Source organism: Chrysemys picta, chromosome 9, assembly GCF_011386835.1.
Source record: "Chrysemys picta bellii isolate R12L10 chromosome 9, ASM1138683v2, whole genome shotgun sequence".
Taxonomy (NCBI): Eukaryota; Metazoa; Chordata; order Testudines; family Emydidae; genus Chrysemys; species Chrysemys picta.
The window spans coordinates 39,886,322-39,911,201 of NC_088799.1; the positions used below are offsets into that span (position 1 = coordinate 39,886,322).

The 24,880-nt window shown below is 46.6% G+C and overlaps 2 protein-coding genes and 1 long non-coding RNA gene across 5 annotated transcripts in view; 2 read left to right on the top strand and 1 right to left on the bottom strand.

Moving 5' to 3' along the window:
- Positions 1-1,738: 1,738 nt before the first annotated feature.
- LOC135973707 (uncharacterized) lies at positions 1,739-2,895 on the top strand. Its single transcript, XR_010590677.1, has 3 exons — positions 1,739-1,914; positions 2,492-2,622; positions 2,841-2,895. It is a non-coding gene; the product is annotated as an uncharacterized LOC135973707 (long non-coding RNA).
- Positions 2,896-3,348: 453 nt separating this feature from the next.
- LOC122172968 (centrosomal protein of 164 kDa-like) lies at positions 3,349-10,718 on the top strand. Its single transcript, XM_065557439.1, has 6 exons — positions 3,349-3,420; positions 3,610-3,822; positions 5,004-5,084; positions 5,279-5,491; positions 10,006-10,095; positions 10,285-10,718. The coding sequence occupies exons 1-6, from the start codon at positions 3,349-3,351 to the stop codon at positions 10,672-10,674; spliced, it is 1,059 nt and encodes a 352-aa protein (XP_065413511.1). The 3' UTR covers positions 10,675-10,718.
- Positions 10,719-21,622: 10,904 nt separating this feature from the next.
- Positions 21,623-24,880, bottom strand: part of PXYLP1 (2-phosphoxylose phosphatase 1) — a 94,442-nt gene continuing 91,184 nt past the window's right edge. For all 3 annotated transcript variants that reach the window (XM_065558049.1, XM_065558050.1, XM_065558051.1), the window contains one exon: positions 21,623-24,321. In XM_065558049.1, coding sequence (XP_065414121.1) covers positions 23,390-24,321 — 932 coding nt within the window. In that variant the 3' untranslated portion in view covers positions 21,623-23,389. The remainder of the gene's footprint in view (positions 24,322-24,880) is intronic.

The following is a 24,880-nucleotide window of genomic DNA, read 5'->3' on the forward strand; positions in this document are numbered from 1 at the left end:
GCCTTTGGTTTTCAGTTCTCGTTCATTGTGTTTTGGTCCATGCTTGTCAGTTTTGTGGCTTTAGTTATCACCACTCCCATTTCATTTATTGGGTTTCATTCTTTGATTGTCAGATTTTGATCTCACTGGTTTGAGGGGAGCGGTTCATTATTGGTTTTCTGCTTTTTGTTTATTGGTTACAAGATTTCAGTGTTTGTTTACAGAGCTTCATTTATTAGTGTCTCTCTACTGATTACCGGCTTTTAATTTTTCTTTATATATTTGGAGTGTTTAAACTTTTTTTTCATTTCTGCTGTTCACTTATTGCTTCTTTATACTATTGGTTTCTGTCTTTGACTATTCATTTTCTAACTTTGACTTGGTTTTGTGACCTTGATCTGGTTTTCATACCTCAATTATTGGCTTTCTGTTTTGGCTATTGGTTTTCTGATTTTCATTACTACTTTTCTGGCTTTGATGATTGGACTTCTGCATTCAGTTATTGCTTTTCTGATATTGATTACTGGTTTTCTGTCTTTCACTTTGGGGTACAGTATTTTGACTTTGATATCTGGTTTTCTGACTTGCATTGCTGGTTTTGACTCTGACTACTGGTTTTCTTATTTCAAATACTTATTTTTTATTGTTGGCTTTCAGATGTTAATTCCCGATAACTTGCTTTGATTACTGTTTTTCTGACTTTGATAAATGCTGGTTTTCTATTTTTGACCATTGGTTTTCTGGCATTAATTATTAGTGTGTTGATTTTGTTAAGTGATTGTGTGATTTATTTCACTGCTTTTCTGGTTTCAATCATTGGTTTTCTGATTCCAATGACTAGTTTTCTTCTTTTCATTATTTCTTTTTGGTCTCCAATTGTTGGCTTGATGAGTTTGATTTTTGGCTTTCTGTGTCTTCTGTGACTGCTTTTCTAGAACCAACTATTGGGTTTTCTGAATTCAGTTATTGCTTTTATATCTTTGATTACTGGTGTTGAGTTATTGTTGTTTGAAATTATGTTTTCTCTCTTCATTTTGTCAATTTTTCTCTCTTCAAATCAGTTTCCACTGAATGTTGTCTGGGATCCCTTTAGTTTCAGTGGCATTTATTTCACTCATTTATTTTGCATTGCCAATCTTGATTGGTCACATGTGCGGGGATGGTTTGTTCAAGATGGAAAAATGTTGCCCTCTCTCTCTCTCTCTTTCTGCATCTCAGATGTTCATTCAGGTTGCGAAGGAGGTTGGAGGGACCTGCAATCTGGCCCCAATCCAGATGGGTCCTTGTTTCCCATCACCCCCCATATGAGGATATAATGCTTGTTCCACCCCCCGCCAGTCCTGTTATCCCACCTGATTCTTACTATTCCTATTTACTGTCTCTATTGCCAGAGCACCTCAGAGCCCCCGTCCTAGACCCAGACCCCATTGTGCCAGATGCTGGACAAACCCCAAAGAAACAGCCAGTCCATTGTTCTCCCTCCACGCCCACGTCATGCCCAGGGTCTCAGTGTCCGTGGCTGGGTTGGACAACAGCCTCCAGCTCTGGTCTCCTCTCTGTGCCCCCAGCCCCAGTGTGACCCTTCTCCTGTGCTCTCTGTTGCAGCACCTGGACCTGTTGGTGCGAGATTGGCAGCTCTCTGGAGCCTACGGCGCGGACACGGGGCAGGAGTATCTTGGAGAAATCACACAGGTAATGATCAGATACCACGTGTGTTCATGGAAACAGCAAACTTTGGGGCGGAGCTGAACGTTTCCACAGCGGGTCTGATTCCCTGCTGATGGCCACAAATGTTGCTTTGACTCCCGCAAGACCTGGAGGTCTCTGCTGAGCAGCCCCTGGTGTTGGAAGCCCTGAGGGCGAGCGGCACCCGGTGCTACCTATTGCCCCACCCTGGCACTCAGTTCACCAGGAGCAGGGCAGGGATGCCAGATGGTAAGAGACCCTCATCTTCTCCCCTCTCACCCCCTGCTCTGCTCCCCCAGTCCCCACCCCCTCCTGCACTGCTCCCACCCTCTTCCCTGCCCCCATCCCCACCCTCTCTCCTCTGCTGCCCCTTTCTTCCCCTCTTGTACTTCCCCCACCCCAAAATCCCAGTGCCCAGCTCACCCCCCTTGACTTAGAATTGACTCTACTGCCCACTGCACAGGAGCACTTGCTGGGTCACAGCATCTGTGTGGGAGGGGAGAGGGACATGGGGGGGGGTGTCACTGCTGGGGTCCTGGTCTGCTAGGGGAACGCTGCTGGGGTCCCCCTTTTGGGTCTTCATGGGTCCCCTGGCACCACCCAGTGGAGATTGCTGTCTCCCCCCTGCAGCCTCTCCTTGCCCCCTCATGCCTCTCCCGCATTTTCCCCCAGGCAGTGGGGGTGGGGGGGCGTTAAGCAGCTGTTGCCCAGAGATGGAATCTCATTTCCTGTGGCACAAACTAGCCCACCCAATCACATTTAACGTGTGTCCTACCCTGGACACCTGGATCCCTCCCGGATGCCTGGGTCCTTTTCCCCTCTGCAGACATGGACGAGGATTTCCGGCAGTGCCTGTGTGAGTACGTCACCAGTGTGGTGCACTCAGCAGGGACACACGTCCGGACGGACCGAGCCGGGCAGGTGCTGACGGGGGCTCAGCTGGCTGCCAGGATCAAGGTGGGAGAGTGGGGGCTGTTAAGGGGGGGCTGGATGGGAGACAGCAAAATGGGCCGCAAGGCGGAGACAGGGATTCAATACGGGGTGCTATTCTGCAGGGAGCGGGGCAGGGTGCTCAGTAGGGGTCGCTGGGCTGCAGGGAGCGGGAAGGGGCTCAGCGGGGGCAAAGGGGCTGAGCTGTCCCTGATCCCACTTCCCCCGGGCGTTATTCCCTGCAGGGCGTCTCCCAATATTGGAAGACCCAACGCTACGACTTCTCCTCACCCATGAAGGTACCAGGTCACCCCTCCCTCCACCTCTCTCTTTCCAGCCTGGATTTGGGGCGGGGGCTGGTTCTATTGACCCCAACCCCAGGTCCTCCTAACATTGGCCAATCACACTAGCCCAGAAGGGGCACCACAACAGCTCCACCAAATGTCCTGATCGAGGACCCCTAGCACCCAAGAGATAAGGGGACCTGCAGGAAGCCCTGCCAGAGAACCAGCCCCTCCACGGGGGTGGCAGCAACGTGGTCATGGCTGCGGGGTTGAAGTGCTGCCCTCTGGTTCTATTGAAATGTGGAGGGTTGGGGACCAGTTCGCAGGTGATAGCGAGGAGCAGGTCCTGTACGAATGTGGGGAAGGTGGTGACTGGGGGGGGGGCTCCCAGTTCAGAGATGGGCCCATCCCATCCGCACCCCCAACCCCGTTCCCTCTCCCCACACAGATGGCTGAGGCATTTGCAGTGATGACACAGGAGTTAAACAGGAGAGCAGTAGAAGCCACCAGGAGGGAATATGACCAATTTGTGCAGGAGCTGGTGAGTGCAGATGGGCTGCGGATTGGGAGTGAGGGGCACCAGCATCCCTCGGGGGAGGCAAGGCTGAGGTAGCAGGGGGCTGTGTATCGGAAGTGAGGGAGCTGCGGGTGTGTGAGGAGGCAGCGCCCCCTGTGGCTGGGTAACGCTAGTGCTCGTCCCTAATGGCTGATCACTCCCCCATCCCGGCAGGACCGTGACCACCAGAGCATGAGCAGCTGCCTGAGGGTGAAGCCCCTGGAGATGCAGCGACGCCTGGAGGGGAAACGCCAGGAGCTGCTGGAGTGCTGCCGGGGGGAGCTGCGGGGCAAGGACCCCCAGAAACAGGCGGCCCTGGAGGAGCTGAAGAAGGAGCTGGACAAGCAGATGGCGGAGTTCCTGCCGCGATATGAACAGCACTTTAAAGTGAAGAAGGCCGAGTGGTTGGGCCTGTACATTGGGCGGGGGGTGGGGGGTGGGGTTTCTGGCAGTGGTGGGTGCGGATATCGGAGTAGGCATCAGGGCGGGTACAGCTCTAGTGGGGCTGGAGGAAGCAGTGGCCATTGGGATTGGGGCTGGGGTCTTTGGCCTGATTGGGGGGGTTGGGCACTGGCTGCGGGCCTGGTTTGGACAGAAGATGGCCCAGAACAAGACAGGCACCAACACCCCAAGTCAGGGGAATGAGCGGGAGAGGAGGGCAGGATGTTCAGATTAGGAGCCCCTGCTGCGGGGGGCAGATAGCGGGAAGGAACCATCACACCTCACTCTGGGTAAGGGTCTGTCCCAGCCGTCAGCACTGGGAACCTCTGTATGCAGGGGATAGATAGATATGAGGATGTTTGGGGATAGATAAAAACAAACTTACAACAGGTAATTTTGCGAGATTACAAAAGGACACAGAGGTTGATTGATTTACAGCCGGGTCACCGAGATCAGAATCCAGCCCAGATCCCATCGACCTCAGTATATAAATAACATGGCCGTAGATCCTGTGCTCCGAGCCACCCCCTGCATCCCTCGGTCACAAGTTTTTTTGGTTTTCATTTTCAAAAGTGGAAGAAAAATTGATTTTCATACTTTGTTTGTTTTAAATATTTTCTCCTCCCCTGATTCAGTGCGTGTGTAGAGGGGACAATTTGGGGGCATTTCCTCTCATTTCCCCACTGATTTTAAAACAATCCTAAGGGGTTAGGGAGGTTAGAACACCCCCAAATCCCAAACCAACAGTTTCAGTTTATTCTCACCCCAGATCCTCCTGCCATTAGTCAGTTGCACTAGGCCAGGAGGGGGCACCACGGCAGCCCCCTGCAAAATGTCCTGATTGGGGCTCCCTGACCCCAGCCCCTGAGAGATAAGGGAACCCCCAGAGACCCAGCCGGAGAACCAGCCCCCTCCACAGGGGTGATGCTAATGTGGCCTTTGCTGTGATGTCATTAGGGGGCTGTCCCTGGCTCTGGGGGAATGTGGGGGGTCAGGGGGCAGTGGGGAGGTGACAGTAGCGAGCAGGGCCCTGGAGGAATGGGGAAAAGGTGAGTGGGGGGAGAGGAGTTCCCAGTGCAGAGATGGTTCCATCCCCATCCCCCACCTTTTTTCCCATCCCACCACAGATGGCAGCGATGATGGAGGAGGAAAACAGAAAAGCAGTAGAAGCCTCCAGGAGGAAATATGAACAATTTGTGCAGCAGCTGGTGAGCAAGAAGGGCTGCGGGTCGGGAGTGAGGTCACCGGCAGAGCTGGGCTGGGGAGGGGCAGGGATGGGATAGCAGGGGGCTGTGGTGGGTCGGAGTTGAAGGGGCTGTGGATGCATGACATGGTGGTGCCCCCTGTGGCTGGGAAACACTAGAACCCGTCCCTAATGGCCAATCTCTCTCGCTCCCCACAGGACCGTGGCCACCAGATCATGCGCCGCTGCCTGAGTGTGAAGCTTGCAGAAATGCAGCGACGCCTGGAGGGGAAACGCCAGGAGCTGCTGGAGCGCTGCCGGGGGGAACTGCGGGGTGAGGACCCCGAGAAACAGGCGGCCCTGGAGGAGCTGAAGGAGGAGCTGGACAAGCAGATGGACGAGTTCCTGACGGCCTATGGGCAGCACTTTAAAGTGAAGAAGGCCGAGTGGTTGGGCCTGGCCATGGGTCGGGGGGTGGTTCTTGGCAGTGGTGGGTGCGGGTATCGGAGTAGGCATCAGGGCGAGTGTAGTTGTAGTGGGGCTGGAGGAAGCAGTGGCCATTGGGGTTCTGGCTGGGGGCTTTGGCCTGATGGGGGGGGGAGGGTTGGGCAGCTGGGTGGGCCCCAGTTTGGATGGTAGGTGGCCTCGAGCAAGACAGGCACCAACACCCTAGGTCAGGGTGATGAGCGGGAGAGCAGGGCAGGGTGTTCAGATCAGGAGCCCCTTCTGTGGAGGGACACACAGCGGGAAGGAACCATCACACCTCACTCGGGTAAAGGGTCTGTCCCAGCCCTCAGCACTGGGAACCTCTGTATGCAAGGGGATAGATAGGTAGATAGATAGATAGATGGGGCGTGTGGGGATAGATAAATAGATAGATGGGGTGGATGGGGATAGATAGATAGATAGTGTTGGAGAATAACAGAGTTCTCACTTTTTGTTTGGGTACAGCAAGTCAGATACTTTATTTTCTCTAACAATTGCGTAGAGGGAGAGAGCTAAACAGGTCTCTCTAGTGGTAAACAGTTACAGCAAACCTTTATACCTTTCATTACAGACAATAATAAGCAACAGCTGCATTTTGTTTATACATAGGCCATCTTGATATCTTATTTTTCTCACTTGTTTTGACTCTAGTCTACATACAATATTTTCTACACATTATCTACACAAGGTCGCAACAACTTCTCACACAGTTCTTTCACACTCGCCTCACACAATCCTCGCGTCTACAAATCTCGTGTTATTAGGGTTACAGTTAGCCTGACTCTTGCTAACAAACTGTCATGAATTGCAATCCCCTTCCTGTCAGTTTTTTCTCTGCTTCCACAACCCCCCCTTTTGTACTACTAGTACAACAAATATTTTTAAATTTTTATTTGCATGAAGTTTTGGAATTTAGATTTTACATTGGATGCTTTAATCTTAGGGGTTTTGATTGGATGTAATGATAATGCATGATGAGCATGGACATGAAAGGTATTATTATTATTATGTTTTCTACAATAACAATAACATACTTTTACACTAGCTAACAACAATACAAGCAATAACATTTTTATAGCGACAATATGATGGGGTTGTTGTACATTTTTAGTTATAAAACATAATATATTATATTTAGTACATAAGGTGGACATTTTATAAGCTGTATGAAAGACATACTTTTTAACTTGATATATATTTTGAAGCATGTGAATTTGCTTTTGTACTTTAGAGATTTTTTGAACCTTTGGTAACAGTGAAAGCAAATTTTGAAATTGATTTGGTATTAAACTAGTTTAATGAAAGGGTATTTGGAACTTAAAGGCTATTTGCAAAACTTTATTTGCAGGCCACTAGATAATATGATTGCTGCAGTGGTAGTGAGATTAAAATGTATGTCGTGCAATGTGGTGGCATTAATATACACACAGCTATTATTAGCTTGGAAAAGTAAATGTTTTGTTAGGGTAGTTTTTTGTTTTTTATTTTTTTAGCAAACGTAATTATGAACAGTGACAACTTTTTTTGGCTTTAGTTTACGTATACACTGAAGCTGTGGGGGTTTTAACGGCCAAAATGTCCATTGACTTTCTAACTTTATTTAAATGTCAGGTGTAATTTTAGGAGCACTGACTAAAAATTGATTGGGCATACCAGGTAGTTTAATTTTTTAGATGTTTTGGTGAATTACCCAATTCCACGTGCATTTTTTCCATGGACCCGGCAGGATTCGGTATATGGGAGCCCACACCCCCCTAACCGGTTCATATGCTTGGAAGGAGCACTGAGAACGTCTGCACTTTCACCCAGAAAGTCTCCAAGTATGTTTTTATGGCCACAGATTAGATGGTACTTCTGATGTGTCTGTAAGGGCAGTGGGCCAAGCGTGATGCTCAAGATCATTTTGAATGGCCATTAGCTGGTTATTTAGGAAATTCTGAATTTTTGAACTTGCTAGATTTTACTGCAATGCCTTTTTAGCCTTAGTGATATTTAATATATCACTTTTAGACTCCGCACCTGAGACTCGTGGAGTCTCTTTGTTGCTTTCTTTTACCAATAGACAAATTGCTCCCACTGCGTATTAGAGGCTTTTGGCGAAGCCAGGGTTTTTCTGAGATATGTAAGTTTATTTAAATTGAAGGTACCTTCTAGTGGGCATTGTATAGATGGATTTGCACGCGTGTAAAGATTTCAATTCTCTAAATACCTGCAGGTTTTCGGACCATAATGTACGTACATGAAATAAGCTGGGGTACCCTTAGGGGGTGAGAGGGAATGCTTAGACTGTTCCCCACCCATTTTTTAATTACACACACAGGGAGGATGCTCTGTCCGCGCTAGCGGCTCAGAAACTAAGGATCTCTCCCTACAGGATACTCATACAGGAGAGGCTAACGAGGATGGCCACAACCCTCCTACACCTCCCTTCAGCAAAGAGTGTCGGCTAGTCTCAGAGAGACGGCGCCGCTCATTCTCTGTGCATCCAGCGAGATGATCAGACTGTCAGTGGCTCACACAGAGAGGAAAGGGGAGGGAAGATGGGTTCACACACTCCTAGACCCAGGTAGCTTCCTTGCCGGACGATGCCAGGCCGAGTCAGCCCACCGTGGGTCAGATCTCCTAAAAGATCCTCTAGTTACCGGGCTTGCGTTAGAGTAGTTCTGGTCACGAGCCAAAAGACTTCGCAGAGTACTCTGGGCGTCTTCTGGTAACTCTCAATTCGCACTGGTGTGTACACACACACACACACACACCCCAAGGCCTCTATTTCCAAATACCACGATGCATCTGTACCTTATGTCCAGACTCAATACACTATGAGGCGGTAACAACCCCTCTTGAGGCGGTAAAAACCCCTCAGCACCGGTGCATACCTATGCATTTTTTATATGCATATGGGGGCGGCCAAACTAACAGGTCCCCAGAACCACATACAACTACCTTATTGGGGGCGGCAAAACAATTCCCCAGAACCGCTCTGCATCAGATCTTGCTGCAGAGTCAATAAGTTTGGATGGCGTGAGCCCAACAGGGACAGACGGCTCCATGGACAGTCCTTACTTGACACCCCAATAGAGATTTTAAAAGGTCTCTTACCCCTATTGTGGCGCCATGGGGTTCGAAGGGGAACGATCCGTAGCAGCTGCCGGTACCTCTGCGGGCATTGCCATCCCGGACGAGCCCCCAAATTGTCGGAGAATAACAGAGTTCTCACTTTTTGTTTGGGTACAGCAAGTCAGATACTTTATTTTCTCTAACAATTGCATAGAGGGAAAGAGCTAAACAGCTCTCTCTACAGGTAAACAATTACAGCAAACCTTTATACCTTTCATTACAAACAATAATAAGCAACAGCTGCATTTTGTTTATACATAGGCCATTTTAATATCTTATTTTTCTCACTTGTTTTAACTCTAGTCTACATACAATATTTTCTACACATTACCTACACAAGGTCGCAACAACTTCTCACACAGTTCTTTCCCACTCGCCTCACACAATCCTCACGTCTATAAATCTCACGTTATTAAAGTTACAGTTAGCCTAACTCTTGCTAACAAACTGTCATGCATTGCAATCCCCTTCCTGTCAGTTCTTTCTCTGCTTCCACAATAGATAAGAAGGTTGTGTGGGGATAGATAGATAGATAGATAGATAGATAGATAGATAGATAGATAGATAGATAGATAGATAGATAGGGTGTATGGGAATAGATAGATAGATAGATAGATAGATAGATAGATAGATTAGATAGATGAGGGGGTGGAAGGGGGTAGATAGATGAGAAGGTTGTGTGGGGATAGATAGATAGATGAGAAGGTTGTGTGGGGATAGATAGATAGATAGATAGATAGATAGATAGAGGTGGTGTATTGGGAAGAATGGGGAGAAGGTGAGTGTCCAAAAGGACACATAGGTTGATTGATTTACAGCGGGGTCACCGAGATCAGAATCCAGCCCTGACCCCATCGACGTCAGTCAATAAATAACCCGGTCCTGGCTCCTGCGCCCCGAGCTACCCCCTGCATCGCTCAGTGACAAATTTAATTGGTTTTCATTTTCAACAAGTAGGAGAAAAATTGATTTTCATATTTTGTGTTTGTTTTAAAGATTTTCTCCTCCCCTGATACAGTCCGTATGTGTAGAGGGGACAATTTTGGGTGATTCCCCTCATTTCCCCACTGATTTGAAAACAATACAAAGGGGTTAGGGAGGTCTGAAAGCCCAAATCCCAGTCCGACAGTTTTCAGTTCATTCTCACCCCAGGTCCACCCGCCATTGGCCAATTGCACTAGGGGGCCAGGAGGGGGCACCACAAAGGGGGCACCAGTGGGGGGGTGACAGCCGCAAGCAGGGTCCTGGAGGAATTAGGAGAAGGTGGTGAGTGGGGGAAGGGGGGCTCCCAGTTCAGAGGGTATCCCATCCCCACCCCTACCCTTTTTCCTCTCCCACCACAGATGGCGGAGATGGCAGAGATGAGAGAGAAGGCAAACAGAGGAGCAGTAGAAGCTGCCACGAGGGAATATGGACTATTTGTGAAGCAGCTGGTGAGTGCAGAGGGGCTGTGGGTCGGGAGTGAGGGGCACCGACAGGACTGACGGGGGGCAGGGCTGGGCTAGCAGGGGGCTGTAGGTTGGAGTTGAGGGGGCTACAGGTGTGTGAGGCAGAAGTTCCCCCTGTGGCTGGGTAATGCTAGTTCCCGTCCCTCATGGACGATCTTGCCCCCCTCCTGGCAGGACCGTGGCCACCAGAACATGAGCAGCTGTCTGAGAGTGAAGCCCCTGGAGATGCAGCGACGCCAGGAGGGGAAACGCCAGGAGCTGCTGAAACGCTGCCGGGGGGAGCTGTGGGGCGAGGACCCCCAGAAACAGGCGGCCCTGGAGGAGCTGAAGCAGGAGCTGGACAAGCAGATGGACGAGTTCCTGTCGGCCTACGGGCAGCGCTTTAAAGTGAAGAAGGCCAAGTGGTTGGGCCTGTACATTGGGCTATCGCCAGCTGCCAGCGTGCGCCAGGCACGGGCTCGCCCCCACTGGCCCGTGCCCCTGCCAATCAGCAAATGGCTCCGGCCCATTGGCTGCCCCTTCAGGAGGTGGGATGGGGGAAGCAAGGGATTCTGGGACTTGTAGTTTTATGTACCCAGTGGAGGAGAAGGGGGAGCTATGGCGCTTATGGGGGGGGGGGGGGTCTAGTGGTTGGACCAGAGCCCTGGGGTAGCAGGGGGCTCCAGGGGCTATTTAAAGTGCTGGGGCTCCAGCTACCTCGGTCCTCTAAATAGCCATGGGAGCCCCACAGCTTCCCCAGGGCTCCGGCAGCTATTTAAAGGGCCAAGGTGGTAGAAGCAGGGGGGCCCCTGCCCTACCTGCAGCCAGCCCCTGCTGCACCCCCTACCCTGCCTCCAGCCCCGCACCCCCTACCCTGCCTGCAGCCAGCCCCTGTCTCCAGCCAGCCCCGCACCACCTGCCTGCAGCCAGCCCCTGCTGCACCCCCTGCCCGCACCAGCCCTGCACCCCCTGCCTGCAGCCAGCCCCTGCTGCATCCCCTGCCCTGCCTCCAGCCCCGCACCCCCTGCCCCCACCAGCCTGTCTCCAGCCAGCCCTTGCCTGCAGCTAGCCCCGCACTCCCTGCCTGCAGCCAGCCCCTGCTGCACCCCCTGCCCGTACCAGCCCTACACCCCCTGTCTGCAGCCAGCTCCTGTCTCCAGCCAGCCCCGCACCCCCTGCCTGCAGCCAGCCCCTGCTGCACCCCCTGCCCTGCCTCCAGCCCCGCACCCCCTGCCCCCACCAGCCCGTCTCCAGCCAGCCCCTGCCTGCAGCCAGCCCCGCACCCCCTGCCCGCAGCCAGCCCCTGCTGCACCCCCTGCCCGCAGCCAGCCCCTGCCTGCAGCCAGCCCCGCACCCCTTGCCTGCAGCCAGCCCCTGCTGCACCCCGTGCCCTGCCTCCAGCCCCACACCCCCTGCCCCCACCAGCCCGTCTCCAGCCAGCCCCTGCCTGCAGCCAGCCCCGCACCCCCTGCCTGCAGCCAGCTCCTGCTGCACCCCCTGCCCGCACCAGGCCCGCACCCCCTACTCTGCCTGCAGCCAGCCCCTGCTGCACCCCCTGCCCTGCCTCCAGCGCCGCACCCCCTGCCCTGCCCGCAGCCAGCCCCACACCCCTTGCCCTGCCTCCAGGCAGACCCTACCTCCAGTCAGCCCCTGCCCTGCCTCCAGCTAGCAATGTATGTAATATACAATTTTATTTTATTTATATAGTTATGGAAAGTAAATAATACATGGAAGAAATAAAAGGGCGTTTTTTACGTGTGTTTTTTTTTAGTCATCCCTGTCGGGGCCCCGCCTAAAATGTTCAAATTGGGCCCTGCACTTCCTAAAGCCAGCCCTGGGGGGTTGCATAGGAAGCTAGTTGTACTCCCTGATCCTGAGCTGCCCAGGCCAGGTGCAAGTTAGTTACTTCTCTATAGCTCTAACTTAGGCCAGTGAAGGATCAAGTGGAGTAGAGCTCTTTTCCCACCACGTCACCCAAAGTCAGACACAGAGGCAAACTGGTGTTCAATCAGCAGAGTCCCCCACCTCACACTACTGTAACTCTCCATGCAAGAGTGGGAAATAAGAAAATTAAATGGAAACCAAAAATAGAACAAAAATTGGCAGTAGGGCTTCATTTTAAAAGCACAAATAGCCATGGGTGTATTCTGCTCTCCGAGAAAAGCTGCGCAGATACTACTAAATGCTTAGAGGCTCTTTCTAATTTCAAAATCTATGACCATGTGAATGCCTAGGGCCAGGGAGATAGGATAGTTATTATGGGTAGATTTTTCAAATTGTCTAAGTGACATAGGATTCTAAGTCACTTCTGAAAATGGGTCTTATAGACCCTTTTGAAAATGTTACCCTATGTCTCTATATTCGTCTCCAAATAGAGTGAAACTTACTGCATACACATCTATGAACAACATACAGTGTTTGGGTTTCTGGGTGAAGCTCTAGTAATTGACAGTGGCAGTTGCAGTCTTCAGGACATAAATATCCAGTTCTTATGTAATTATAAAGTGAACAATAATTTCCAGCATAGCTGAATATGAGTGGCAAGTAAAATGCTCCCTGTATATACCTGCAAAACCTACAATAAGGGCCACTTCTAAGAAAACAAGCCCCTGCCTTGCACTTTAAAATATCCCTGGGGTTTCCAGTACTGTACAATTTCATTCAGACCAACTTTCTACTTGACAACTGATTTTTGCTAGCTCCTTGGGCGGTCCCTTAAGACAGGACACCGTAGAGTGTAAAAGCCTAGTGGGATCCATCAGGATGAAAGATGCTATTTATCCATAATTTCTAATTATCCATCTCTATGAAATGTAAACAAAACTGAAAATGCACAGCAGAAGTTTGCAGGATGCTGCCTGCGCTACACATGCATATTAACACCACATGAAATGATCATTGATTCAGAAGAATGATGTACTGTAGATATTAATGTAGTGACTGGAATTAACTGCAGAAAACTGACAGTGTCTGCACTAACAGAACAGGCAATCCCTAAAACGACAGCAGCAATTCACTGTGGACGTGCATAACAGATTGCATTTAATTGCACTACTTCAAAATCTATTGCCAAGGCTGACTATAGAGAAGAGGTGGCCATTTCTTTTTGATTTGTTGGAAGTGCTCTAGAAGCTATAAAATCTAAAAGGTCCAGGTGGCATTTCAATGAGTGATGCAATGGTTAGAGTAGGTCACCAGGAGCTGGATTCTTGGTTCAACATCTGGCCTCATCATTTACATTGGGAAAGTCTCTTAACATCTGTGTCTCTATTTACTCACAGTAAAACAGGTACAATACTGCACACCTACCTCAGGGTCGGGGAGGGGGGATCATGAATTGTTTTGACAGGTTCCAGTCAAGCATAATACTAAATTACCTTCTATCTTCATTGTCTTTAATGGGGGTTGAAGGCACTCAGCAGCAACACATGAATGACCCCTAAGGATAAAGTATTATTAGGTTTCAGTTGCCTTAAAAGACAGTCTAAGCAATTCCTCACAACCTTTGTCTGCAGCTCTGGGTGTTAACTATAGGAGAGGCCAAGCAGTGTCGAGGCAAGGGCCCATTTCCAAGGCAATGGCTGAAGTGTCCCGACACTGGCTATGCAACACACAACAGTGTGTCAGATCTTAGCCACTTTAAAAGTGATGCCAGCAAACACAAAGTGGGATGGCTCCTTTTATGGGCATGAAGGGGAAAAGGAGAAGAGGTCAAATCACAACTGAAAAATAGTCCCCCCAAGAGTGATAGTGTTTGTGTTCTAGCACATACCACAGTGCACTGACCACAGAACTTAATTTATTTTGTAATTTACTACTTGTTAAAGAGTGGGATTTGAGCACATGGGAAAACAAAGCCCTCTCTTTACCCACAGCCCAGAGACAACATGGCAATCCAAGCTTCCTCACACAGCCCAGCAGCCTTAATCTTGTTCTGAAAGAACAACTTCTTTGGCTGAGAGAGGGTTCACTCTCTCACTTCATTCAGTTCTCTGTTGATACTGCTGATTCACCTCACATAGTTACCAAGAGCCACCAGCTGGTAACTGCCATATGATACCAACAACCTGGGCTTGGTTCAGTATGGAAAGCTAAATGCACTAACTCCTGTTACCAGTGCCTTGAGCCCTCCAGTTCCTACTCTGTGTCTTAGTTTTTAATAGTACAGTCTGACAATCTGCTTTCTTCCCCCCGACACATATACACACTTGGTGATTCTTTATCTGGTACCTTTGCTGCCTGTAGCAGTTATTATCATAGAATATCTGAGTTGGAAGGGTCCTCAGGAGATCATCTAGTCCAACCCCCTGCTGTAAGCAGGACCAATCCCCCTCAGGGATTGAACTCACAACCCTGGGTTTAGCAGGCCAATGCTCAAACTACTGAGCTATCCCTCCCCTACCAGCCCTTGATGCTGGGTTACTGGAACAGCCTTGGCAGTCCCTCACTTTCCTCTTTCCCCTCCAGAGTCCACCATGACCTACATGGGCAAGCAGCTGGGGCTAGAGTCACCAAGCTGAGCTCTCTTCAGCCTCCTTTAGTTCCCTCCTCAGAGCTCTACTAACCCTTTTTCAGTTAGCCTCTCCAGGCAAGTCTATCCAGGTCTTCTGTCTGCCCTCCGACTCCTTTACCATTCCCAGATCTCCCTCTTTCGAGAGCCACTCTCCTATCACCTTGGTCAATCCTCCGCTGAAGCTCTGCCCCCTCTGGTGATGTCACTGCTGGTGATGTCACCAGCCTCAGCAGTTCTTTCATGCAGTGTATTGATAGAACATGTCTTGTGTGAAATTCAATTACTCGTGTTCTGTAATCCTCTTGATGGTACAGCAATTGGTACATTACTGCCAGTTTGTTAATTAGTAGTTCAGTTTAAGAGACAAATAGTGTGCTAAAAAATAAGTTGGTTTGCAAGACAGGCAAATAACTATCCCTTTCCATTTATTACACTGTCACCATCTCTCCTGCTAACACAACCTCTGCATTTAATCCATCACCAGAAAGCAATAGTTGAGAAATAGATGCAGAAGATTGGATACCATCATGAATCTGCCATTCGGTGTCTGCCCTACTCATCCCAATGTATTTTGAGCAATATCTTCTAGACGTAGGGACTAACACTAGAGCTATGCAAAAGGAAGGACTTTTTCCACCCAAGCCATTATGCAAAAGATATGTAAGTTAGAGGCAGTTTCACATGGAAAAATTAAAATTTCCATGGGCTGTTTTTCACATCAAATCACGCAAAAATTAGTTTTGTACAACAGGAAGCTAACACAAAGGTGTGTCCTATCTGTACATATGCAAACATATAGTATTTATTTTTCTGTTAGGATTTCTCACCTTCCCATATCCGTGCCCATTTTTACAGTCTTACTTCTCTGTCTTTGCACAGTGCAGATTCCCTCTGCCTGCTGCCCCATTTCTCATCCTCGCATTTCATCATTAGGTTTTGCCTCAAGCTCTCCTGAATGCAAAGCCAATTATGCTAGGGCTCAAGCCAATCCATTTGAGCACTACAGTGTCCAAGTGGGTTTAAAATATGGGAAAGGAAGTTCACCCGTTCTAGTGTCCTTAGTCATTTCACAAATGACACTGTATAAAAGGGAAGAATGGGAAATAACCCACCCTGTTTCTGCCATGAAAATGCAAGAAGAGTATGAGTTTGAGAATCACTCAACACTCACAACCCCAGCTATAGTCAATGGGAATGGTAGGTGAACTCAGCACCTCTGGACCGGGACCTAAGTTTTATTTAAACCAACAGGATGATTTCAGGATAGCAAGATTTTTTTTTTAAGCTTCGTTGTAAAGTGTCAGCTGTTTTTATTTCTATGCTGTCCATTTGATTAAACCCGTAGCCATTCAGTCAAGCTTTCCCGGTTTGCATATCTAATCTAGTCATCCAGGTAGCAAAATTATGGTCGTGTACCAAATATAAATCCATTCTCAACTGTCAATTGGACAATAAATGATACAAAATTGTTAAACCTAGTCATGAAAGAAATGTAATGGCTTGCCTGGCTCATCATTTCATCTCCTTAGAAGGGTCAGTGGTGTGAACGCAACTAAGCCATGCAATGGCCTTTGTTTTAGCCCCTTAAGTGCTGGGAGGTACCGCGGGTCTTTCAGTGCTGGATCTACAATATCCCTTTGTGCACAAACATCCCATCCTTTTGAATGGATGTTCAAAACGGAAGGAAAAGTACTGCTGGGACATAGGCATATTCTACCAACAGTAAAGAGTTTTGTGAGTGCTGGGGTTGGTGAGTCTCATTTTACTTACAAACCTTAAAATAATATTGATTGCTGAACTTGCTGCACAGTTCAGTTATCACAATTAGTTCCGCACCAGAGAGAGGGCTTGATCTAACACCTAATGACTTCCATGGGAATTGGGTCAGACCTTAAAAGCCTGTGGCTTCAAAAAGGTGACACACTGATTTTCTTGACGTATGCAATTTTTTTCTAATCCGCTGCATTTTTTCATTTTAGTGCCTCTGCTCACTCCCTCTCTGTCCAGGTCAGATGGCTGAGGTGACTATCCTGACATCAAGCTAGCTTTACGGCTCTAGAACCCATGTCTCTAGGAATATTAATGTACCATATAAACATTAATTATGCCTCCCAACTCCCGTGAGGAAGCAGAGGACTAGTATTATTATATATACTAACAGGTTCTAAACTAATTTAATTTGGGATGTATAAGATGTGCCTGTGTGCAGAGTTTAAAAGATCAAGACCAGGTTGAGGATTAACCCTTTAAATGCTAGCCTTACAAAACAAGCAGAAGAGTTACACTTCTTCCCACGAGAGATGAACTTGAGTCAAAGTCTGGACCAAGAATCTTATCCAAACCCAAATTCCCACAGAGTTCAAGGTTATCCAGATTCAGCGATGCATTTTTTCCCATTATAGAGTTAGGCACAAGTCCTGAAGTATGGATCCAGAATTGGATATCAACTTCAAAGCTCAGAGGGCTCAGTTCATCTGTACCATTTGGCCTTCTCTTTCCTTCATGTCAAAAATACAAACTTAGTCATCTTGGTTTATAGAGCACCGTTCCTCCAGTAGATCCAGATTTTAAGGTGCTTTTCAGGGTAAACAATGGAAAACATGAAAGTGGCACATTCACTGGCAGTCTTTACAGACAGGTTAGTGAAAGAATGTGGATGGAGACCGAACCACTGTTCCAGATTAGCACTGAGGCATTTTTGTGGGCCATGTGGGGAAGCTTGTGATGCTGGTGTCTAAGTAACAGAAAGCTTCAGTACACAGAGTTGTCATGCCTGTTCTTCTCATGAGCCCCAATTTTACGCTGCTTCTCTCCCTCTCACTCACAAACAGTCCTAATTCTCTCTCTTTTTCAGTAATGCAAGTTTGTTTACAATGCTGCAAAGATACTAGGTTTAGTCTGAATTCTGGAAAAGTTCCAGTAGTAGCAAAACCCTTAAATGAATTTCCTGTAAGTTTAAAATACTTGAAACCTTTAAAGATGCAGTGAACTGGTTTTCTCCATAAGGAAAAAAAAAAGCACTTAGCTTTTAATCTTGACATAACCTTTACTTCTCTATAAAATCATTTATACTGCACCATAACAGAGTATCTTAGAACAGCAACACATGGAAATGGTTAAAGACCTCCCCCACCCTTTATTTATTTATTTACTCTAATGCATGCACATAGCCACAGTGGTACAAACTGAGCTGCCAAAAATGCTAGAAACAAAAACCAGACTATTAAGACCTTTGCCCCCTCTTTCATTATTTCTTAGCATTTTGCTATGTCCTACTCATGCAATTCTCTTCTTACGCATTTCTTTTGGCCTTTATATAAAGCTGAAGGGTCAAATTACACCTCCATTTATATGGAATGCCCCAGGTCCTTTTCAAGATGCTCTGCAAATCCATTGGCACTCAACCCACATTGTGAGTAATCAACATTAGTTCAGCTCGTGCCTTTGTAGTAATTAAAGATAACAGGCTGAGTGTTTTGAGAGCACAATTCTAAGCAATGAGCTCTAAGTGCTGCTCTGTCGCCATTCTTTGACCTTCTTAAAGAGGTCATTTTATTAAGTGTGTTGGTGCCCATGATTTTCTTGTCTGAAACTACGTTGCCTTAGATAAATGAGTTGCTGCGGGTATTTCTTCTTCCATCAATATCCTGTGCGGCCATATAAGGCCAGCAGTGAGAGGAAAAAGCGGCATCGAAATGGAGTTTGAGAGAGGAGAAGAGGCTGTGGGAAAAGAGGGCTGTCGGGAAACAAAGAAACGTTACTCATCAGTAACAGAGGTTCAAGTTGCCTCTGGACGTTGACACACATTGAAGTAGCACCCCCACTACCTTGGGCATGGAAGCCTTTTCCAAAGCAGTGTCTGTGGGGGCTGCACACCCGTACCCTCTACTGGAGGCAAGCGTTCCAGGCCTCAGTCTATCTAAGGAAGTGCAGCTGTTTACCTTCTCCACCATAGGCTCTTCCATAGAGCCCCTTTTACAGTTTTCCATCTAGTTTTAGGTGTTATGTTTAAGGGAAATGTTTCTCTCGTTTCCAGTCAATTGCAGAACTTTGAGCCTTCATGGGCTTGTCTCACACTGAGACCACTCTGACTGGCGAATCCCTAAAAGGGACAGACTCTAGAGGGCTGGGGCCCCATATAGGGCCTATAATGGCTGCTGTCAGCACTCACAATCCTCACACAGGCAAAACTATCAGCCCCGACTTCTCCTTGGGTACCCAATTCCAAGCAGGGCTCAAGTGTAAGGCCTGTGAACAGGACCAAGAAGCCCATGGAACCTTCCATCTTGGCTACACTTCACACAGAGGCTTGGAGAATAGCACCAAAACCAATTCCATAGACCCATGGGCCTGTGACATTCATCTGTGACATTTTACCTCCTGACATGAGGAATCCATTCTTGTACCCACCCCAACACACGGCACTGACACCACACCATAGAGCCATCACATCTCAGAGCAGACTCTTCCTGTGAAGAGAGAGCAAAAGAGTAAACCCTGCTGTGGTACCCATGACACCTAATAAAAGGAAGAAACACAGACAGACACTTTTCCCAAGATGATCCTCTGGAACAGACCTCTCTGGTGCACCTGGACACAGCAAAGGGTGTGTGACAATGCGGTTCTGGCGGAACCCAACTGAGAGTGCCAACTCAGGACAAATTGCTCAAACAGGGCAGTTACAGCCCAAGGCTGGGGTTTTTCCACCTCTAAGGCAAACCAAACCAGCCAGACTAGGAGGACTTCGGTCTCACCCCACTGGCTAACCGCAAGTCTCACAAGCAATCTCCTTAGACACTCCAGTTTCCCAGTATTACCACCAGTGCCACACGTTATGGGGACAAATGGTTATGAAAACCAATACCCCAGTAAAAGAAAAAGGTTCTCCTGATCCCAAAGGACCAAGCCCCAGACCCAGGTCAATATACAAGTCGGACCTTACCCACAAATCGCGCTACTGCCCATCCTTTAGAATCTAAAATCTAAAGGTTTATTTATAAAAGGAAAAAGATAGAAATGAGAGTTAGAATTGGTTAAATGGAATCAATTACATACAGTAATGGCAAAGTTTTGGTTCAGGCTTGCAGCAGCGATGGAATAAACTGCAGGTTCAAATCAAGTCTCTGGAATACATCCCCAGCTGGGATGGGTCATTCAGTCCTTTGTATAGAGCTTCCTTTTATAGCAAAGTCTCTCCAGAGGTAAGAAGCAGGATTGAAGACCAGATGGAGATCAGGCATCAGCCTTATATAGTCTTTTCCAGGTGTAAGAACACCTCTTTGTTCTTACTGTGGAAAATTACAGCAAAATGGAGTCTGGAGTCACATGGGCCAGTCCCTGCATACTTTGCTGAGGTACAAGGCCTTCTCTCAATGGGTCCATTGTATAGCTGATGGTCCTTAATGGGCCATCAAGCAGGCTAGGCAGAGCTAATCTCAGCTTGTCTGGGATGTCACCCAGCAGCATAGCATAAATTTGCCATACAGACAGTATAGAGCCATTATTCATAACTTCGACTACAAAACTGATACACACATATAGACAGCATAATCATAACCAGTAAACCATAACCTTGTCCTAGACACCCCATTTGACCCCCTTTATACAAGATTTGGGTGCCACTACAGGACCTCGGTTGCAACAATGATCTATATGGTCCCAGTTTATGTCAATAACGTCACAGGGTGCAATGCTGCTAGAGGGTGCATATGTGCAGGGAGCACCAATCTCACAATTGAAAATGTACAGGGGTCCGCGATGGGCAGCGCTTACTGATGGCGCTGCATAGGGGTTTAGCAGCTGAGTCACAACTCTGTCCTGTTTCTAGCATCCACTGCCGGTGGTCACTCCCGGCACTGTGACGGTCTCCTTTCTGGTAGCATGTGATTTGGCCACCAGACACATTGACTGTTGAGTCAGCCCCCTTCCAGGGGGTTAACAGAATGCAAATATATATATGTTTCCCACAAAAGAAAGTTTTCAGCTCGCATCCAGGCCTCTGTGGGCTGCATGCCCTTGCCTCAGGGTTTACAATGTCTCTATCCCCCCTTATCTCCAGGGAGAAGGGGGTTGTACCCTTTCGCAGGAAAGGGGTTGGTAAGGAAGCCTAGGCCTTCCCTCTCCGCTGGGTTCTAGCCCAGGAGCCTATGACAGGCAGCATTATCAAACACCAAGGAGTGCTTCAGGGCTGTCACTCTGGGCCACTCCCTACTACTGGCCCTCCCAATCCAAAAGCCTCACAAACGGTTCACCAGAAGATGGAGCAAATGGTTCCCTATTCCTAGGGAAAGACTAGTCCCTCGCCTAGGGGTTGCGGTAGCACCGCTTGTAGCCCTCCATCCCTACAGCCAGGACTCCAGCTAAGGAGTGTCAAGATAGGTCTCTCCTCCTATCCTGCCTGCTCCCCTTCTGAGCTGTCTGGCTATCTTTTAAGCTCCTCCTCCAGCTGCAGCAAGCTCAGCAGACATGGTGGGGAAGAGCCACTTGGGCCCAGAACTGCTCCTTAACACCTATCCCAGTGTGGGGTTTATATACCCATTACAGGCCTTAAACAGCAGCTTATCAGCCTGAATTATTTATTGCAGCAGCCCTTTGTAGAGTGACTTAGGGAGTGCAATGCCTACTTTAGACAAGCTGATCATTTTCAATAAGTTTAAAAAAAGGTTGTTTAAAGTGAGCTAAATCTCTCAACTTGATGCATTCTATACCCTTCCCAACCCACCAGAAGAACAATTTAAATTTGCTACATATACAGAGGGACAGGAACTTTTCCTGTGATTACACACTCCTAATGCAACATAAAAGACCTAAGATTTATACCTTTATTTCTCTTTAAGACCTTACAATGTGTTTACTAGCCCCTACTCAGAAACAGTTTTAAGGAGACAGAAAAAAAATTAAATAATGCAGTGACAGTGAAAATTATCAATGAAGCAAACAACAGCTTGCAAGATAAATTTTAAAAGCTGAGTATAGTAAAGAAAAGCAAGAATTATATTGAACTCAAAGCACACACAAGTGTACAAATATTCCCCAAAACTTTATTTATAGAAACGTATTCAAATTCAGAATTTGAAAACGAGAGAGAGAGACAGGAATGCTGATCAAGTTAGAGAATCTCATGTTCAGTTACATTTTCTTTGATTAACTAGCACCATTAAGTCACAAACCACAAACTAAGTCATAATTATTTCTAGACATGTAAAAAACTCCACCATTATAAAATGCAATACTCTAGTAATGAAAATCCTTTTCAAACATTTGTATTAAAAATTGGATCTGTATTAACTACTTGTAAGAGATGAAAGTAGTTTAAAAATGGAGTTTTCATACCTACTTTGGTGGCTCAAGGTAAATCATCCATAAAAGCTAGTTTGTTCCTAAGTCTGTTTATCCTGATCAAGGGAAAGCACCTACAAAATCAGCTTTTCACAGCCCTTTGCCAACCAAGCAGGTAAGAAAAATTTAGTGTGCTACACATACACACAATACAGTATGTACCAGACTTGTCTTATAAAATAACATCTTCCTAGTCTATAAAAATACTAGTTGGACTACAAAATTTCTGAGCGTTTAGTCAAGCTGTCTTTCTGCCTCACACAACCACTACATCAGACTGAAACACATTGGTTTGTACCACAGTCTATCAGCATGAATACAATTACTAAAAGGAAAGATCCAAAAATTTTGCCATTAGACTGATTTATTGTTCTAATTTCCCCCTCATGTTTATCTGTAACATTAGCATTTACTTATCTGTTTCTAGTGACAGTCACACACCCTTAACATTTCTGGATTGTGTTCAAACTATTTATGAAAGTGCTGAAAGTGCAATCAAAGGATAGGTCTACACTTACCTCCGGGTCCGGCGGTAAGCAATCGATCTTCTGGGATCGATTTATCGCGTCTTGTCTAGATGCGATAAATCGATCCCGGAAGTGTTCGCCGTCGATGCCAGTACTCCAGCTCGGCAAGAGGAGTATGCGGCATCGACGGGGGAGCCTGCCTGCCGCGTCTGGACTCACGGTAAGTTCGAACTAAGGTACTTCGAATTCAGCTACGTTATTAACGTAGCTGAATTTGCGTACCTTAGTTCGAAGTGGGGGGTTAGTGTGGACCAGGCCAAAGAAGAGAAGTTTATATCCGTTTATCCAGCATACCTACCTGAGGGACAAGTTTTCAGAAGGCTGTGTGCAAAAAAACATGCATACATTTGCGCAAGCTCAAACACATGCGTGTATTTCTGCCAACTTGTCCCCTAATATTTCTGGCAAAGGGAAGGATGTTCCTGTCACAGGATTTCTTTAGCATGACTATACTAAAGATGGTTGGAATTCATAAAATACTTTTGATCCAGTGTGCTCCTTATGTATTAAAATTATCATGATAATATGGTGGAAAAAACCCATTTTGTTTATAAATGGTAACTTGCAGTGTCCAAATATTGCCCTAGAATACAAAGGAACCAAACCTATACTCAAACTTTTTCAAGCAATGTCCAGTTTACAGTAGCATATTTAATTTATCAATTAATTACAGATAATTTAGCAAATGTGTTCATACGCATACTAAAATAACCTAGCAAATTATTTTCTACTCCAGAACATCTAGAATGTCTTCTGATGAAAATACAACTGTATTAAAATCTGTTTCAAGCAATATTTTGTACTTTAATGTACAAGAACTGGGAAACCCAAAAGGTGAACTCGACCCCCTCCACCAATACAGACACACAGACCTTGTGTCAAAACACAAATTAACATTTCTTCCTCTCCTCAACACCCCCCTTTAAAATGGTCTCCTGCGACATGCATCATAATAATTAGTGCTATTAAAAACTGAAAACATGCCCCTTTTGACAAAATGAACAAACTTTTCCAGAGGACACATGGGCTTGCTGGAATGCATGTTATGCTCCCGGCAAAACAAGGTCTGGAATGTGACATCAAACCCATTATATAGGATGCGGATAAAGTGTTCTCTGGGTTTTTTCCCATCCTGCCACAACTCAAAGACTAATCTGGCTGCAAATCTTGGAAACCTGGCTTCTGTAATGCCCAAGGCACTGAGAACAGGTGACAAGGTTACATCATGAGCTGAGTAAAGGACAAATAATTCTTCTTTCTTGCCTTCTGCAATGCGCTGCATCCGGTTAACAGTCTGATTAAGGAGAGGATGAATAGCCAGTAGTGCATACCAGAAATAAAGTTTCTTTTCTTGTCTTTCTCTCTCATCCTCTAACTGGTGTGTCTTAATTACCTTAAAGTGTTCAATGTCAATGCAGCCATTTTTAGTACAAGGGAAACTGACATTGTGGCAAAAATGGCACAACATAGAATCTATTGGGTTAGAAGCTCTTAATTGCCTAGTGGGAATGCCTACTATTTTTGCCATATCCACATATGTTCTCTCCAAATGGCTGTTTTTCACCCTTAAGCTATACTGGCGGCGTTGCTCCTCTTCTAGGTAATGGTTTCTCATTGGGCAATCACAGCTTCCAGAACAAAAGATAGTGCTCCACTGATGTTTTATGTTAATTTTCTTCCAATCAAAATCTGGAAGGAAAGTATACAGAAGTGCTAGCCCACTCTGCAGGGTTCGACTTTTTCCTGTTGTTTCCAAGTAGAGATGCTTTGCTGTCCAATCACTTGATAGCAGTTTATGTTTCTTTATATAAATTTCCCGTAATAGCTGTCCATTATGTAAGTGCTGTACAACACCTAGGAGAGATTCAAAAAATCCTGTTATCAGTGTTCGGATAAACGGGTTCTGGGAAATGTCTAGAACTTTGATATTTTTGGAAAATGACAATTTAGCAGTTTTCTAACATGCACAAATTAGTTAAAAAAATGTTGATCTTACCCAGGAATCAAATTTCACTTAAGCTTGGCTAGTATCCAGGAAGATATCACAAAGTTCCTGAATAATAGCCAAGCTTAAGTGAAATTTGATTTATATATATATATATATATATATATATATATATATATATATATATATATATATATATATACACACACACACACACACACACACATACACACCTAAATCTGAAATATAGGTTAGCTCTGTATACTCTTCAGTGTAGATAGATAGTTCTATAACCTTTAATAATAAAGCAGCTCATTCATGAGTAGTACTGGATATAGAACTTTAAAATAATTGAACAGGAAAGCAAGTCTGATGATCTATGAAAAATACTATGTGGTTTATAAAATGGATCCACATTCAGAGATTAACTCCGTTTCCAGGAGAAATTTGTTAACACAGTGCTGCTTG

Excerpts from the sequence above, each read along its gene's own strand:
- LOC122172968 (XM_065557439.1), top strand. The coding sequence starts at position 3,349 with ATGACACAGGAGTTAAACAGGAGAGCAGTAGAAGCCACCAGGAGGGAA. Across the intron at positions 5,492-10,005 it reads CCTATGGGCAGCACTTTAAA|ATGGCGGAGATGGCAGAGAT; the intron begins GTGAAGAAGGCC and ends CTCCCACCACAG. Across the intron at positions 10,096-10,284 it reads GACTATTTGTGAAGCAGCTG|GACCGTGGCCACCAGAACAT; the intron begins GTGAGTGCAGAG and ends CCCTCCTGGCAG.